Source organism: Ictalurus furcatus, chromosome 1 (genome assembly GCF_023375685.1).
Source record: "Ictalurus furcatus strain D&B chromosome 1, Billie_1.0, whole genome shotgun sequence".
In the NCBI taxonomy this organism is placed as follows: Eukaryota; Metazoa; Chordata; class Actinopteri; order Siluriformes; family Ictaluridae; genus Ictalurus; species Ictalurus furcatus.
Window position 1 is genome coordinate 28755435 of NC_071255.1, and position 16166 is coordinate 28771600.

The 16166-nt window shown below is 38.3% G+C and overlaps 1 protein-coding gene across 3 annotated transcripts in view; it reads left to right on the forward strand.

The window, feature by feature from the left end:
- col15a1a (collagen, type XV, alpha 1a) overlaps positions 1–16166 on the forward strand; it is a 92959-nt gene that overhangs the window by 21945 nt on the left and 54848 nt on the right. For all 3 annotated transcript variants that reach the window (XM_053635691.1, XM_053635692.1, XM_053635693.1), the window contains exon 3: positions 13378–13925. In XM_053635691.1, the coding sequence (XP_053491666.1) occupies positions 13378–13925 (548 nt within the window). The remainder of the gene's footprint in view (positions 1–13377; positions 13926–16166) is intronic.

Below are 16166 nucleotides of genomic sequence, written 5' to 3' on the forward strand. Positions count from 1 at the left end.
CTTTTGGATTATTGCAGAAAATAAACTTTGTGACCAACAAAAGTTTATGATTCTTCCATGTTTCGTTCATTAAGACAATCTTCACGAATGAACACAACGTTTATGAATTTTGAAGCCTAAATACAATCGCCAGAACTAAAAAGCAAACTACACCACTGTCGCATGACTTCAACATCACCACCACTAAGCTTCTGACAACTCTTTCAATCTTTATTTTAAAAAACAATACAATTGGAAAATTTGAGTTGCCAGAGCACGAGTATAATCACAATGAGGCTGTAGTAGATGAGTTTTCCTGTTCGGTGTGATGACATTTAATGTCCCTGACAACCTCTGTAGTACCATTTAGCTACTTGTTAGCAACCATCTTTTTCAAGACACGTAAAAGCGTTTTTAAAAATCTCGAGTGGGGTATTACTGATGTATTTTATGTCGTAGTATAAAATGTGAACATATCTTGAGCTTGTGTTAACCACAGACCTTATTTCAGGCATTTAACCAAAAAAAGCATTCAAAAAGCCCATTGACTTCATGACGATGGATGTTGAGTACACAGGAAAATTAAGTCGAGATCACGACAAAAGAACTTTTGTTATGTCGAGATCAAGAGAAAATTAAGTCAAGATCACGAGAAAACAACAAAGAAAAAACTGAATAATGCATTACCGCTTAGTGATTAGTAATATATGTATAGTGATTAGTAATATATGTATAGTGATTAGTAATATGTATAGTGATTAGTAATATATGGATAGTGATTAGTAATATATGGATAGTGATTAGTAATATGGATAGTGATTAGTAATATATGTATAGTGATTAGTAATATATGTATAGTGATTAGTAATATGGATAGTGATTAGTAATATGTATAGTGATTAGTAATATATGTATAGTGATTAGTAATATATGGATAGTGATTAGTAATATATGGATAGTGATTAGTAATATATGTATAGTGATTAGTAAAATCTATAGTGATTAGTAATATAGGGATAGTGATTAATAATATAGGGATAGTGATTAATAATATATGGATATAGGATGAATTTATGTCTCTTTTTTTTGGAAGGAAACCAGTAAAGCAATTTTCAAGCCTTATTTAGGGTTTGTTTGTTTTAACCAGACCAAAACAAAATAGTTTTTTTTTTTAATTATGTAGTATGTATTATATGTAACATTTTGTTGGCTGCTGTGGCCAAACAAAATATTTTTAACGCTGTAGTTTTGGCCAAAACATGTTGTTTTGTGACACCTCAGCTTTAAAAATAGATATATTTAACCAAAACAACATGTAAATGTAAAAGTTCAGGAAAGCCTGTAGTTTTCAGAATTATACAGTAGAAAATGTGAGGGGAAAAACTCTGCCAAACATACTGTATGTTGTCTTCAACCTGAAATGCCATCTTGCCTTTCACTCAAGCACTGCAGTGAATAAATAATGAGAGAAAGGTGGATGTGAGATGGCATTACAGCAGTTCTATGGTTTCCACTCCCAAATTCTACCACTGATTGTGAGGTTACTGAATCACAATACAGAGTGTGTACACACATGTTCACGCCATTTCCTCTTGTGGTTTCACACTACTGTGTCTACAAACTGAGGGTTGTATTGAAGTGCTCTCTCTCCAAATATCCTGTGTGTTGTATTGAATTGTTCTCTCTGCAAATATCCTGTAGTTTGTAATCTTCTGTTTACTTGTTGTTTAAATAACCGACGGATGTTTATTAAAGAATGTATGCGACAAAGAGCAGATAACTTTACATTCTCTGCGGATCAGATCGGCGGAGCGACAGCAAAGCTGTACATTAGCGTTTACTCATGTTGTTTTGAAGTTGTTTTGAAGGACTGATTTTGGATTGAACACCCATACTGGGTCCAATTTAAGATTATAGGGATTAGGAGATGTGTAACTAAAACTTATTGAGCATTTACTTTATTGTGGAAAAAAAGGTTTTGTGTGTTTTGGCCATTATTTTGTTCTGTACTTTTTCACCAAGTGCATACATATGCATCACACAAAGTGTTTAAATAGGCTAACTGAATACTGCGGAGAGGAATACTGTCTTTGAAACATTCAACATATAACACAATGACATACTAATAGCTTGTATTTTAGAGTCCCAAACAATTGAGGTGCAGCAATTAAATATTTATGAACTACACATTTCTTAAATGAAGAAATGGGGCGAGTACTTTATTTACGTTAGTTGACTGGTGAACAGTGGACTAGGTCAACAAAGACTTCATGCAAAAACCATAATGAACTTTCCTTTACTTTCACACTATCCACTGTTAACCAGACGAGGACAGGTTCCCTTCTGAGTCTGGTTCCTCTCCAGGTTTCTTCCTCATATCATCTTAGGGAGTTTTTCCTCACCACCATTGCCACCAGCTTGCACAATAGGGATAAATTCACACATTTAAAATCTGTATACTGTGTTTATATGTTTCTGTAAAGCTGCTTTGCGATGTCAATGTCCATTCTTAAAAGTGCTATACAAATAAAATTGAATTGAATAGACTGTATTTAAGAAGCTTTTTGATAAACATTGTGCAATCATGCAAAAATTGATTCTTTTTCTTAAAATGAGCTATTTTTAGTTCATTTTGTTATTCAGTGCAAGTCAAATGACAAAGACCTACATATGTTTGGAATGTTTGCTTCAATGTCATTTAATCTTTGGGATTTATTATGAATATATATTCCAGTAGACATTGTTTCTAGTATCTCGTCCAAGCTTAATGCCCAAGAAAGCTTCTTCAAAATCAAAACACAGTACAATCGAGCAGTTTGTAATTGTGGACTACTGTGGATGCAGTTTGTTTTCTCTGCCCTAATGTATTTTCTTTTTTTTTTTTTGGCTTACCCAGCATGTTCTGACTTCCTTAATGAAAATACATTAAAATCAGGAATAATTTTACATCCCAAAACTGAGGCTTCATTGAGCTCTTGGCTGGTAAAGAGAGTAACTTTCAAGAGGTATAAAACCACAGAAATGCAGGCCTGCAAGCTTGTCAGGAGTTGAGCAGGTTTAAATGAAAGCAGTGAGTGTGTTTTTAGGTGTGCATGTAAGCAAAATCACAGCTTGCACATAAACTTAATGGGGATTCAGAGTGCACACTTATCTTTAGTATTACAAGCTTGCATGGCTCCTCAACCAGCTGAACAGTGTGCAACCAATTTGTCTGCAATATAAAGTATACTGCAAAATACATGTAATATGTAATGCATATTATATAGCGTGGAAGGTAGAAGGTAATAACGTACAATTACTCTGTATTTGAGCTTTTCTTTCATCTAATACACCTGATGTTTACTTACTACATTTCAAAAGAAAAAATCTCTACTCTCTACACATTACATCACTACGTTTCTCTGTAATCATATATGTGATGCAGTCAGTTTTTAGTATCTGATAGCTTCAAGAAGTTGAATAAAATTTCACTGAAACAAATGTTACTTTAACAGATGTGAAAGCAAGAATGAGGAGTAATATCCATTACTGTAATATATCTGTTGCTATGTACACTTTGTGTTTATCAAAGTAGTTTGTATTGTGACAGCTAGCTATTAGCATTGAGCTAATTTGTATCTCTATCAGCTCCCTAGATGGTGAATCAGTACAGTATATCGTGTACATGAGTTTGGGCACTGGTGAGGACCCTGGCTGACTAAACATTCGGACACTGATAACTCAATTTCAAGCGACAGGCCTACGTACTTGTGTTGTAAAACATAATCAAAAATTAAACACTTGAAAAGATTTCAGTTTTATATGTTAAATAAATTTGGTAGCTTAATCACACACATTTTTATCATGATACATCAAGCAGGATAGTAGGCTAGCTAGTAGATTTTTAACACTTTGAACACTTAAAAGTCTTTAGACTCAAAAAAAAACATATATAGAATGTCAAATAAAGTTATAGATCGCTAATATAAGTAATCATTTGAGAGCTGCAACAACGATAAGAAGCTACTTACATTTGTAGATGAAGTTGACAGAAAGTTTGACTTCAGAAAACATGACATCATTTCCAGTAAGGGAACATAGTGAGCATCGATGTTCCCTGGTTTTATGCGGTGCATTGTGGGATTTTTTTAGGGAGCAAATTTTCCAGTGCACTGGAAGGAGTTTTTCGATTGAGACCCTTAAAAAGCCCTTAAAATGGCCGACTCCCTGATCAGTGCCCTGACTACTGAACTAGGAAGCTGACTGAGACACACCGATTGTTATCAGGCTAGCTAACATGCTAGCTGTTAAAGTAGCCTTAGCTAATGTATTCCCATGTTCCTTGGTGAAAGGCTACCACCATTTACTAAAATAAATACGTGATTCAATTTTATTTTCTGAATCTTTCTTGTACTTTTATGTTTGTACTTTTAAGTAAATGTAAGAGTTTATATTTTGAAGCTGCTACTTCAACTTCAACTTTTACCAACTTATTATTTGTTTTGATGAGTAATTGTGAGATTTTCTGACTTTTACCACATCTGTATAAAACTAGGAGCAACCCAGGGCCATGAAGGAAAACTAGCAGGGTAACTTGAAAATACGCTGTATTTTAAAGCTAATCCAGCAATTCAAGCGTGCGTGATCATTACGTGTCAGTACACAAGTGTGGGCAAATTATTTTGGAAATAAACACTGACTTTGATGTATTATTTATAACATGCATTTTGTTTTAGATCAAAGTCTATCAGTAGGGTAGGGACAGATGTTTTGCCAAGATTTTACCAGATGTAGACAGGAAGTGGAAGTGAATAGTTAATTGTTTCTCTCTGGATTTTCAGTGGGTGGGTCATAATTGGCCAGCTGTTTAGCCAAAAACAGCTAGCTCATACAGTGTTGAGAGTGATTTGACCCCGTTTCTCAATGTCCTGAAACTGAGGTCACTTTCTAACACAAACCAGTACATATCCCAATACACTAAGAATGAGCAGTTTTTGGTGAAAGAGCATTGCACTGCACTGTGTACTTTCACTGTGTACATAGCACTGTGTGCTATGCTTTCACTGATCTAGCATAGCACAAAAGCTCATGATGTGATCTGTACAATACTTCAGTTAAAAGAACACATTCCTGTTATAAAAGACTGACAAACACTTGTGTGCTTCTCATGTTTAGCTCTCAGTGCCAACTGTGTGCATCCTATAGTCTGACCTAAATAAGTCAGCATGCAAGTTTGCACAGAGTGGACATTATTTCTCTTTCCTGTCATACATGATAAAATCCCACTAAAATCCAATTTGTCCTTATTTAAACAAATACTTTATCCTGTCAGCAGTGAGATGTTTACAAATCATAAATCTGTGCAGTAAAGGAGAGCAATTAGATTTTTGTATTGGACAGCACAGTGCGTGAGGTGGCCTGGTTTCCTCTGAACTCGCTCTGAAATAGGATTGCATGTGAGCTTTGGAAGTCATGTAGATCGCTCTTTGAGGCAAAGCCAGCATTTTCATTCTGCGACTAAATGATTTTGTTCTTCTTCCATGACACATTCAACCCATGGTTAGGAATTTATTGTAATCTAGGCTTGTCTTTTCTGTTTCTTCATTTCATGCAGCCTCTGTGCCAGCCCTTAACTGAATACACACATTTCTCAGAGTCATGATTTAGAGGCGGAGACAGATGCAAGTGCAGATAAAGGTTTAACCAAAATCAAAACAAAACACAAAAGAAGCTATAAACATGCATATATATATACACACACACACATAATGCTCGTTAACTAGAATGTGATTCAGGTGGTCATGTGACCGTGATGTAGTGCAGTGGCTGCTGGGAGCTGTAGTGCAAAGTAGCCTCCAGGATATCCATGACACTCAGTGTTGTTCGTTCATAAACTGTAGTGTGTGTTTTCTTTAAAAGATGTGCACCCTAAAGCCTCCTCTGTAATGCTCTTAATAAAACCCTTGACCCCTTGTGTATAAGTTACAGATAGATTTTTCAGTCACATAACCACCCAGACAAAATTCTTTCCAAGTTCAAGTTCACTTTATTGTTATTTCAGCCATATGCAGCTGGTACAGTACACAGTGAAACGAAACAACATCCCTCCAGGACCATGGTGCTACATAAAACACTAACTACATGAGACGACACAGAACTAAATAAGATCTACACATTTTTACATAACATGCACGTGCAAATCCATTCGATTTCTGCAGGAACTTGATGACAGCAGGAAATGGTCCACAGTGACCATCACTTCTTAGCCCAGCATCTTTTGCATGGATGACACAGTGATAAGCATAATCCTTCAGCATGGGAGCTCAGCCTTCATCCACTTTAATCTCTCTCTGACACAGGAATAAAGTAAAAGACACAGTCCCCTTTTACCCAGACATCCCATTACTCCACTAGAACTTCCACCGGCTCCATAGATGTGGGCCGGGAGACATCTCTCTCCTCCACATTGCCTCATTTGGCAAATAGAAGTTCTCAGTGTGTGTGACGATGACACACTTGGACACTCTCACACACTCTCCGTCTCTCTCTCTCTCTCTAGCACTCTCTCTTACACAAAAACTCCCTGTCCAATAAAAAGCCACAGCTCCTCCTTATAAGCTAGATGACTCATATGGATCATACAGTTCACTGTAATAACGTAATGTTCATTTAACAACTGGAAAATGAAGGATAATATTAAGCATATCGTGTAACTAAATTCTCAGGCCTGCTCAGTTCTCATGGCAGCTCACTGACCTACAAAGCTTCTGTCTTTGACAGCTGTTCAGAAGACTGGCTGCATTTTGCATGCAGCCTAAATGGACGTTTCATAACATTCGTGTGGCAGTCTGGGAAATCCTGTCAGATGTTGCTGTGGCAAAATTTGCTATGGGAAACAGTCAGAAATTATGAAAGATCAGATTTTTTTTCTGCCTGTAATAATATACTTCGACAACCCCAGTTGTAAGAAACCATAAGGACATTTTACTAAAACAATATGGAAATATTTGCATTTAATTTCAATTCTAATCTTGCCTAGGCTTCCTGTAAAGGTCATATTGGATACGGAGCCATTTCAACAAACACAGTGGTAAAAATAATCTACCTAAAGATATCTAAAACCTTGGTAGATAAGTGTGGTGTTGTTTATTCACACAGTGAACAATTTCACACTTTAATCAGGTTGTTGCATAGCTATGTGCAGTAGCAAAACAGACAGAAGTCTGATCAATTCAGTTTGTAATTAGATCCCGAATATTAAAATGCAAGGGCATTTGTGTATCAGTGGCTTAGTGGTTAACACATTTGCCCCACACCTCTAGGCTTGGGGATTCAAATCCTTCCTCCACCCTGTGTGTGTGGAGTTTGCATGTTCTCCCCGCACCTTGGAGGGCCTCCTCCAGGTACTCTGGTTTCCTTCCCTAGTCCAAAGTCATGCATTGTAGGCTGTTTGGCATTTCCAAATTGTCTGTGGTATGTGAATGTGTGTGCGATTGTGCCCTACAATGGGTTGGCACCCCATTCAGGGTGTCCCTTGCCTTGTTCCCTGAGATCCCTGGGATATGCTCCAGGCCTCCCGTGATCCTGTGTAGGATGAGCGGTATGGAAATCGGAGCTACTCCTGAGAGACTTGCAAAAACAATGCTCATGCTGATTGTAATAATATTTGCTTTATAATTCACACTTAATCACAAACATTCAGTGTATTATTGCATACCAAAATGTAATATAAGTGTGAAAGAAAAACACTGAGGAGAAATAGACTGAAGTAGAGAACTTTTTGTACCCATCTGGAACATGGCAATAAGTGAAATTTAATGGCAATAAAACCACTAAGTTCTATGTATTAATCAATTGTATGACTATGATAGTATACAGAGCATTTATAGTGGAAAAATATCCATTCTCAACAGACGTCTGTCAGAAGCACTTGATTATAGTTTAAGAAATGACAGTCAAGAGCAATTCAGGTCTTTTATTATTAAAGTTTGGTGAGTCTTGTATGCATGCTTACATATTATACATACTCTAAATGACTTTAAATAACTGTCACAATAGAGAGATTTAACTTTATATAATCTTGGGCTGTGTAAAATTAACCTCATCCAGTGACCGATGCAGCCATCCAAAACCAGATTTGTCATGTAATGTATAACAATTATTGATAACCCAGTTAATATTAACTAATTCCACCTAAACATCCTATTAGAATAAATCCATCCATCCATCCATCTTCTATACCGCTTATCCTTTTCAGGGTCACGGGGAATCTGGAGCCTATCCCAGGAAGCATCGGGCACAAGGCGGGGTACCCCCTGGACAGGGTGCCAATCCATCACAGGGCGCAATTCACACACCCATTCATACACTATGGACACTTTGGACATGCCAATCAGCCTACCACGCATGTCTTTGGGCTGGGGGAGGAAACCGGAGTACCTGGAGGAAACCCCCGCAACACGGGGAGAACATGCAAACTCCACACACACAGGGCCATGACCCTGGAGGTGTGAAGCAAACGTGCTAACCACTAAGCCACCGTGCGCCCATCTGCTGAATTTGAACTTTGTTATAGTTGATACCAAACAAACTGCATGGTGATCTGGAAAAGTTGGACTAGTGAGACTAAAATGACATGACAGTTTTCAACTGTCTTATTTGTACAACATTTGGCTGTGCTAAATGAACACAAAGGAATCCTGCATCATCTCTAACTTGAAAGTAAAAACGAATGCAATGGTTGAAAAAACAGTCCTGCTATGGCTGTACAGTTCATAGCATAATTTGGTCCAAAAATATGTCATTCAACCAGACTCTGAGGACTGCCCTTTGTCCAGAGCTGCATCTGGTTATAAGATGTTTGCTGATTGTGTTGGTCTCTGATGTTTGGGAAGTGCATTCTCAGTGGCATGCACATATTTAACTGCGGTAGTTCGTTCTCTTAGCTGAGATGCTAAGCAGGCACCACCAGTTAGGGTCGTGTCTGTGCTGTAGCCTGTGGGTTTACAACAGATGGCAATGAAGCTGATGTGTTAAGTAATTCTGGCCTGTAAGGCACACATATACACAGAGTTTAAAACATGGTGAAGCAAATGTGGACCACCTTGAGCGTTGACCTTCTTGACCTCCTAACACTAAAATTATATTTCTGAAGTAATATGATGATTAAGTATATTACTATATTTTTGCACAGACTTTAAAACGTGTTATAACCAAAATATAGCACTAATGGTCCTAATATACCAAATTCTTTTCTTCTACCAAAAACTTATCCTTAAGTTTTAGTCCTCTTTTACCCTGAAAAATTATAATGAAGTTACTGTTGGACTGCACTATCTTTCCTTCTGTCTCACTGCTACACTGGTATGTGAATTCATACAGCATTTTTTCCACCAAGGCTTTTTTACCAGTGTACAGGGGCTCACAAATATTGTCATGCCCATGCAAGGCTGGAAGGGTTTGGCTAAAAAATGAGAATTCCTTGTAACACACCGTCTAAATACAAAAAAATTATTTGATAATTTAGTCATTGCACTTGCAACCCAAATATTATATGATATGAAGCTATGAGTAATTTAAACATTTTCCATGCATGATTACATTTATACAGTTATAAAGTTAACATCCTTTATTATACAGGCATGTATTACTCCATGTATTGTACCTCAGTAGAGACTTCATTAAGTTATTACACTGAAACTAGGGAAGGTATGCTAGGGAATGTATTTTGTTCCAATAGTGAGGAATGCCTGGACATAAATCATACCAATATGTCCTGGGAGTTTAAGGTGTTAATCACTACACACTGTTATTCATATTCCACCTAAACCATGCCATTTGTGCAGACTGTGCATGGATGTGCTTATGCATATATGAATGCAAATGTTTTTTGATTACGAACACATGTAAGACGAACCGCATCAGTCATTACTTGAAGCAGTTCGGTCCCAAGATCTTAAATACAACCAGTCTCAGGGTTCAAATATAATCAGGACTTCAGATATTCTGATCATTGTATTCTGAGGATGTCTACTGTTGTAAAGCAATCTCACAGCTACTATATGAGCAGCACATGGATTTGATATCCATTTTGATGCACCATATTAAGCCTAGAATATTTACAGAATTCCTCCTTCTCCCACTAAAACAAGTGTAAACACAAACCATTCATTTGGAGGACCACAATTGTCCCCTCCACTCCTCTTGCCTACTCAGGTAATAAGCAACAGCTGGATCAGCAAAGACACTTTTTTTTCTGTTCCATTATGTAAACGTGCTTGTGAAGAATGATTGCTCCCAAACGTCTCTCAATTCGTGCTGGGCAGGTTTTTTTGGGCTGTTTTTTTAAATAGCTCAGCAGTACTGTAACATTATGGTAAAGGAGATGTCTAAGAAGCCTTAATTGGGGCTTAGGAAATATTAAAGATTTTGAATGGTAACAAAAACACCCAATTGCTACACCAGGTAAATAGGTTGTATATGTGTCAGTATTAGTAATACTTTAGACACTCTTGTTACATTATTAGGTTTTGTAGAAATGACAGTACATCAGAATCACTGGTTGATATAGTTCACTGTAAACAGTTAACATATCTGCAGAATTACTTTTAGGACAACCTTATTGTTAAACTCCTGCCCATTTTCCAGCCCAAAAGTCTTATGGTAAAACTTATTTTCAAACTATTTTTGCAAGATTTTGCACTTTAACGATAATGGAAATTCTGAACATTTTTATTATCATAAGCCTGCCTGGATGACATCATGTTTTAAGATACATCCCCAGTTTAATTTTGGAATTCTTTTTACATTTTTTTATTAACTAAAACAGGGTGCAAACTTTGCTAAAAGCTTGCCTGAACTTTTCTTCTTAATCATCTCAGCAAGACTATATTTTGTAGCCAAGTATATCTATTTTTTTTTTTTTTTTTTTTTTTTTTACAGCCATGTACTGTAGCTCAGTGCTGTATCGGGGAACTTGGCAAGTGAGAAATGCTGCTGTCCAACAGACATTTGATATCTTTCCTACAAAAACCTCCTCAGGGCATGAAGTTATTGTTCACTCTTTCACAGTTGCGTCAGGAAGTAACTTTCTATTTTACTCACAGGAATCAAGGTCTAATCAAGGTCTGATCAGTACTATAGAGGCTCATTGGCCTGCCAAGAAGTGATAATACCGCACACATCTGCCTTGGTTTACATAATAGAGTTGCTCTACAGTCTGCAGGTTGGTTTACACAGTAGAGTTGCTCTACAGTTTGCCTAGAAGTTTCCATTTGACTTTTGGCCATAAAATATGTAACTTGATGAATATGAAGCTAGACATTATATTGGCTTATGCATAAAATCACATCATGTGCTTGATGATCTCACTGCCACTCCCTGTAATGTAATCTATCTCAGATCTGCAGTTGCGTACATATATGGTATGTAAACCATTAATCAGTGCATGAATTGGAATATGTTTGGACTCGAAGAGTGTGATTAAACACAGCACATCATGCAAACATGTGTAATGATGTTGGACCACAAAGTTGCTTGGAAACATTAAAAGCATCCTGATATTGATCTGGCAGCAGATTGAAGACAGAATGGGGTATTCCTTGTCAATTTCAGTCCAGAATACGCCGTTATTGCATGCCTGTGCTTTAGCCTGTAGCTTATCATTTATATGTTTGGTTCAAACAGTCTTCCTGGGTGGCATGGTGGTGCAGCAGGTAGTGGTGCTATCTGATGGCTCCTGGATTTGATCCTGAGCTCGGATTACTTTCTCTGTGGAGTTTCCGTGCATGTTCTCTCTGTGCCTGTGTGGGTTTCCTCATAGGTTAGGTGGATTGGCTACACTAAATTACCCCCTAGGTGTGAATGTGTGTGTGAATGGTGACCTGCAATGGACTGGGAGTGTAACTGCCTTGCACAAAGTGTTTCCTGGGATAATCTCTGGATCAACCATGAGCCTGACCAGGATAAAGCGGTTAATGAAGATGAACAAATGACTGAGTATCTTGCTTATTTATTGTTGTTACTGCAGCCTACAGTGAACCACAACATGAATGAGAGAGTGAACTTCTGGTGGTGGGTCCAAAGCCCACCACCAGAACATAAGACAGAGCATTTATTTAGAATATCTTTGAGATGTTATCAATATAGTTGTATTCTCAGCTTAAACTGAAACTGCTGAGAGGGGATATGAATTTCAGGGACAACCACATGGAATGACTGTTGAGAAAATGAAAGAAACAGAAAAGACAAGCAAACATACGACCACAAGGAGCATTATAACAGTCATGACAATTGCCCTCTTCAATAAACATCAATAGAAGAAGCCATTGAGGTTTCATGAAAATATCCACAATGTTAGCATTTTTGCTAACAATATTAGCTGTTGTTAGCATTTTTGATAACAACATTATCCACAATGTTGGTGTACATTGCTTTACGGGCTCATGTGAAGAAAGCGTCACTTATTTCATGCCTATCTCAGAGATGACCCTAGATGTGTCTATGGCATGGTTCAGAGCAGTTATATAGTAGCCCCTCTTAGTAGCACTGCACATATTATTAGCTCCTCAGTCCCCGTATGACTTAATGCCTTCCAGATGATCCCACCACACACAGTCTTCTTCAGCCTTAATAAGGTCCTTATGTGTGAGGTTGGAATACTAAGGGAGACTGAGTTTGGGGTGAACCACTGTGTCAAGGTTTTGTTAGATCTTGCCTGATCCTGCTGAGCTAACACCACCATTGTGAGCCTGTCCTTGATGATGAAGTCCAAAGCTCTACAATAGAGTCCAGTTTGAGAAAAAAGATGGGCAGATGGTAATGCTTCAGAAAATTGATGGATGGGTTGAGGTAGGAAGGTCTTTTCCCAAACAGAATCAGATTAATGTGGCGCAGAGACAATACCTGTACAGACCTGCAAAGTTTCCTTGTACACATGTGGGAGAAGACATTTATAGTAGGAGTGTTTGGCCCAAATCACACCTGGGTATTTGGCTCTTTATTCAAGAATGATAGAACTATCAGACTGCTGCTATTCACACCTTATACTTAAATAATTCTCTTGCACTACAATCTAGCATCTGCAATTCTACATTTGCCTATTTGTAATAAAGATGCTGCTATTTCTTTTCTGTATAGTTTATATAATCTGTACAGTATTTTGTATTTCTTATTCCAGTAGGAAGTACAAAGTAAGATTTACATAATACAGTACAAGTGTATGTTCATGACTTCAGAATTTTTTGTGAAAGAAAAATGCCATCTCATTTGAGAAATTCAAAAGATAAAGCATGAACTCCATCTCTAAAATTAAACTTAATCTTTGTAACTTCTCATACAACTTGATTATTATATACCACTGAATTGTCTGCCTATTTAAGCTTTTAATTTAATCGATTTTTTTTTGTGTTCCTTCCTCAGAGAGGGGCTCGAGTAACCAGCTGGATCTGACGGAGCTCATTGGTGTTCCACTCCCTCCATCCGTCTCTTTTATTACTGGATTTGAGGGTTTTCCGGCATACAGCTTTGGTCCAGACGCTAACGTAGGCCGCCTCACACGCTCCTTCATTCCTGACCCCTTCTTCCGCGACTTTGCTATTATTGTCACTGCTAAACCCACCACTCGCCATGGAGGAGTCCTGTTCGCCATCACTGACGCCCTACAGAAGATAGTGCACTTGGGAGTAGCATTGGCACCAGTGGAGGATGGGTCACAGCGAGTAGTTCTGTACTACACTGAACCAGGAGCCACAAGCACTCAGGAAGCAGCTTCCTTTAAGATGGCGGACCTGACAGGCCGCTGGGCCAGATTCACTCTGGCTGTGCAGGGGCATGAGGTGAAGCTCTATATGGATTGCGAGGAGCACCACAGGGTTTCTTTCCATAGGAGCCAGAAGAGTCTTACGTTTGAGCCCAGCTCAGGCATCTTTGTGGGGAATGCAGGAGGAACCAGGCTGGAGAGGTTTGTGGTGAGTGCAAAACTAGGTTTGTGTAAGTTTTTTTTTCCCTTCCTGTCAGTTTGTATAAGTAAGTATGTTTGTGCATGTGGTCATGTGTTTGTGCACCTGCTCTGTGTAGTTTTCTTGTAATTTCCTACAACTTCATTTGTACAGCTTTTTTTTATTAGTCACAATTAGAAACATACTTGGGGATTTGAATCCTGCCTCCACCCCGTGTGCATGGAGTTTGCATGTTCTGCCGGGGGTTTCCTGCCCCAGTCCAAAGACATTTGTTGTAGGCACATGTCTTTGTTCATATTTCCAAATTGTCCGTAGTGTATGAACGTGTGTGTGCAATTGTGCCCTCTGTTGGATTGGCACCTTGTCGAGGGTGTCCCCTGCCTTGTGCCCAAACACAGAACCTTATGCTAGTACAAGTAGGTCAAGGTCAAAATGTTCTACAGGTTTTTGTTTTGTTTCTTTGCTTGTTTTATTTAATGCAGTTTGTGCTTGTTTAAGTCCTTATTGAAGAAGGTCTTCAGTCTTCATGTGAAGACAGCCAGGGACTCAGCTGGTCAGACAGCCAAGAGTTCTTTCCACTACCTGGGTGCAGAGGAGAGTTTTGATTCTTATCTTCTTTGTGTCTTGAGAGATAGGGGGACAAATTGAGCCATAAGTATGATATAGAGCAGGGTTTTATAATTGTCTTGAAGTAGTTGGGGTCTAGTCCATTTTGGCTTCGATTTATATCATTTTTATAGCAATACTGAAACCTTGAGTATTGACCAATATGGAGTTTTAAAAAAGAAATGTTTAACTACCAATGTTTAAAAATTAAAATCTTTTCTTTAAAAAAAAAAAAAAAAAACTTCACGTGCACATTCCCACCCACCAGCCAGCTCTGCCCATTAGGGAGAGTGCTTCCTCAGAGACACATGAAGTAAGCCAACTGCATCTTTTCAAACTGATGCTCATACTGCATCACAGGGTAGAGTAACACAATAAGAGGAAAGATCTGTCCACCCTCTTCCTCATACATTAGCTCACAGACATCCACGATTGGCCAGTGTTGACAGAGGAGAGAGAGTATGCCATCTTTCCCACCCAAACAGCATGGCCAGTTTTATTCTCTTGGTTGCCGGCTATGGATGGCTGTAGCATCATCTGGATTTATTTCCAATACCCCCAGTGATAGGGCAAACCCTTTTCTGTTGTGCCATTTGGGAGACTCAAAAGAACTCAAAAGGTGACTACCTCACCATAAGTATCTAATGAACTACTATTGTCTTACATTATGTTTCACTACAAGGAATTCTTTGTTATTGATCAGGCAGATTTGTTAATGAAAGGATGAATGTTTTTTCTCTTCAATATCTGATCTGGCATTTGCTGCTATCTGCTGAATAAGATACTGTACTGGATATTGTACCATCTTTGTGTGACATAATATTGCTGTCCTTTGTAATTGAGATTTGTTGTAGGATTTTGTAAATTGTGAAAAACTGTAGTATGTTGTCTTTAAAACTGACATTATACCCTTCTGTAGCATGTAGTAAATTCCAGACATGATGTTTGCTATACAATAGAGTTATTGTTCATACATGACACTATCCATCCATCCATTTTCCGTACTGCTTATCCTATACAAGGTCGTGGGGGAGCCTGGAGCTTATCCCAGGGAACTCGGACCACAAGGGGACTGGGAACACCCTGGATGGGATGCCAACTCATTGCAGTGCACAATCACACACACACACACACACTACAGAAAATTTGGAAATGCCAATCAGCCTACAATGCATCTTTGGACTGGGTGAGGAAAGCAGAGAATATAGAGGAAACCCCCAAAGCACGGGGAGAACATGCAAACTCATCACACACAGGGTAAAGGTGGGATTTGTACCCCCAACTCCGAAGGTGTGAGGCAACATGCTAACCACTAAGCCACTGTCCCCCCCACGTGAGACTAATAAACTGCGATTCCACCGAAATTACCCATAACAATTAATCCCGGGAACTTTTTTCAAGGGACCATTTGGTTCCTCCAGACCTTTTTTTGTCTGCATTTCAATCACAGTGTAAAGTACAGTGAAGATTAGACAAATTAGCCCGGTGACGTATGACTTCACCCGACGAGGATATGAAGCCTCGAAGTATTCTACAATCAAACTAATTGTTGACACAAAGTAAGCTGATTTTAATGATGAAATGATGTAATGATGTAAAATGTTTGCTCGGCTCATAAAAACACATAGCAGGCTCTGATTGGAA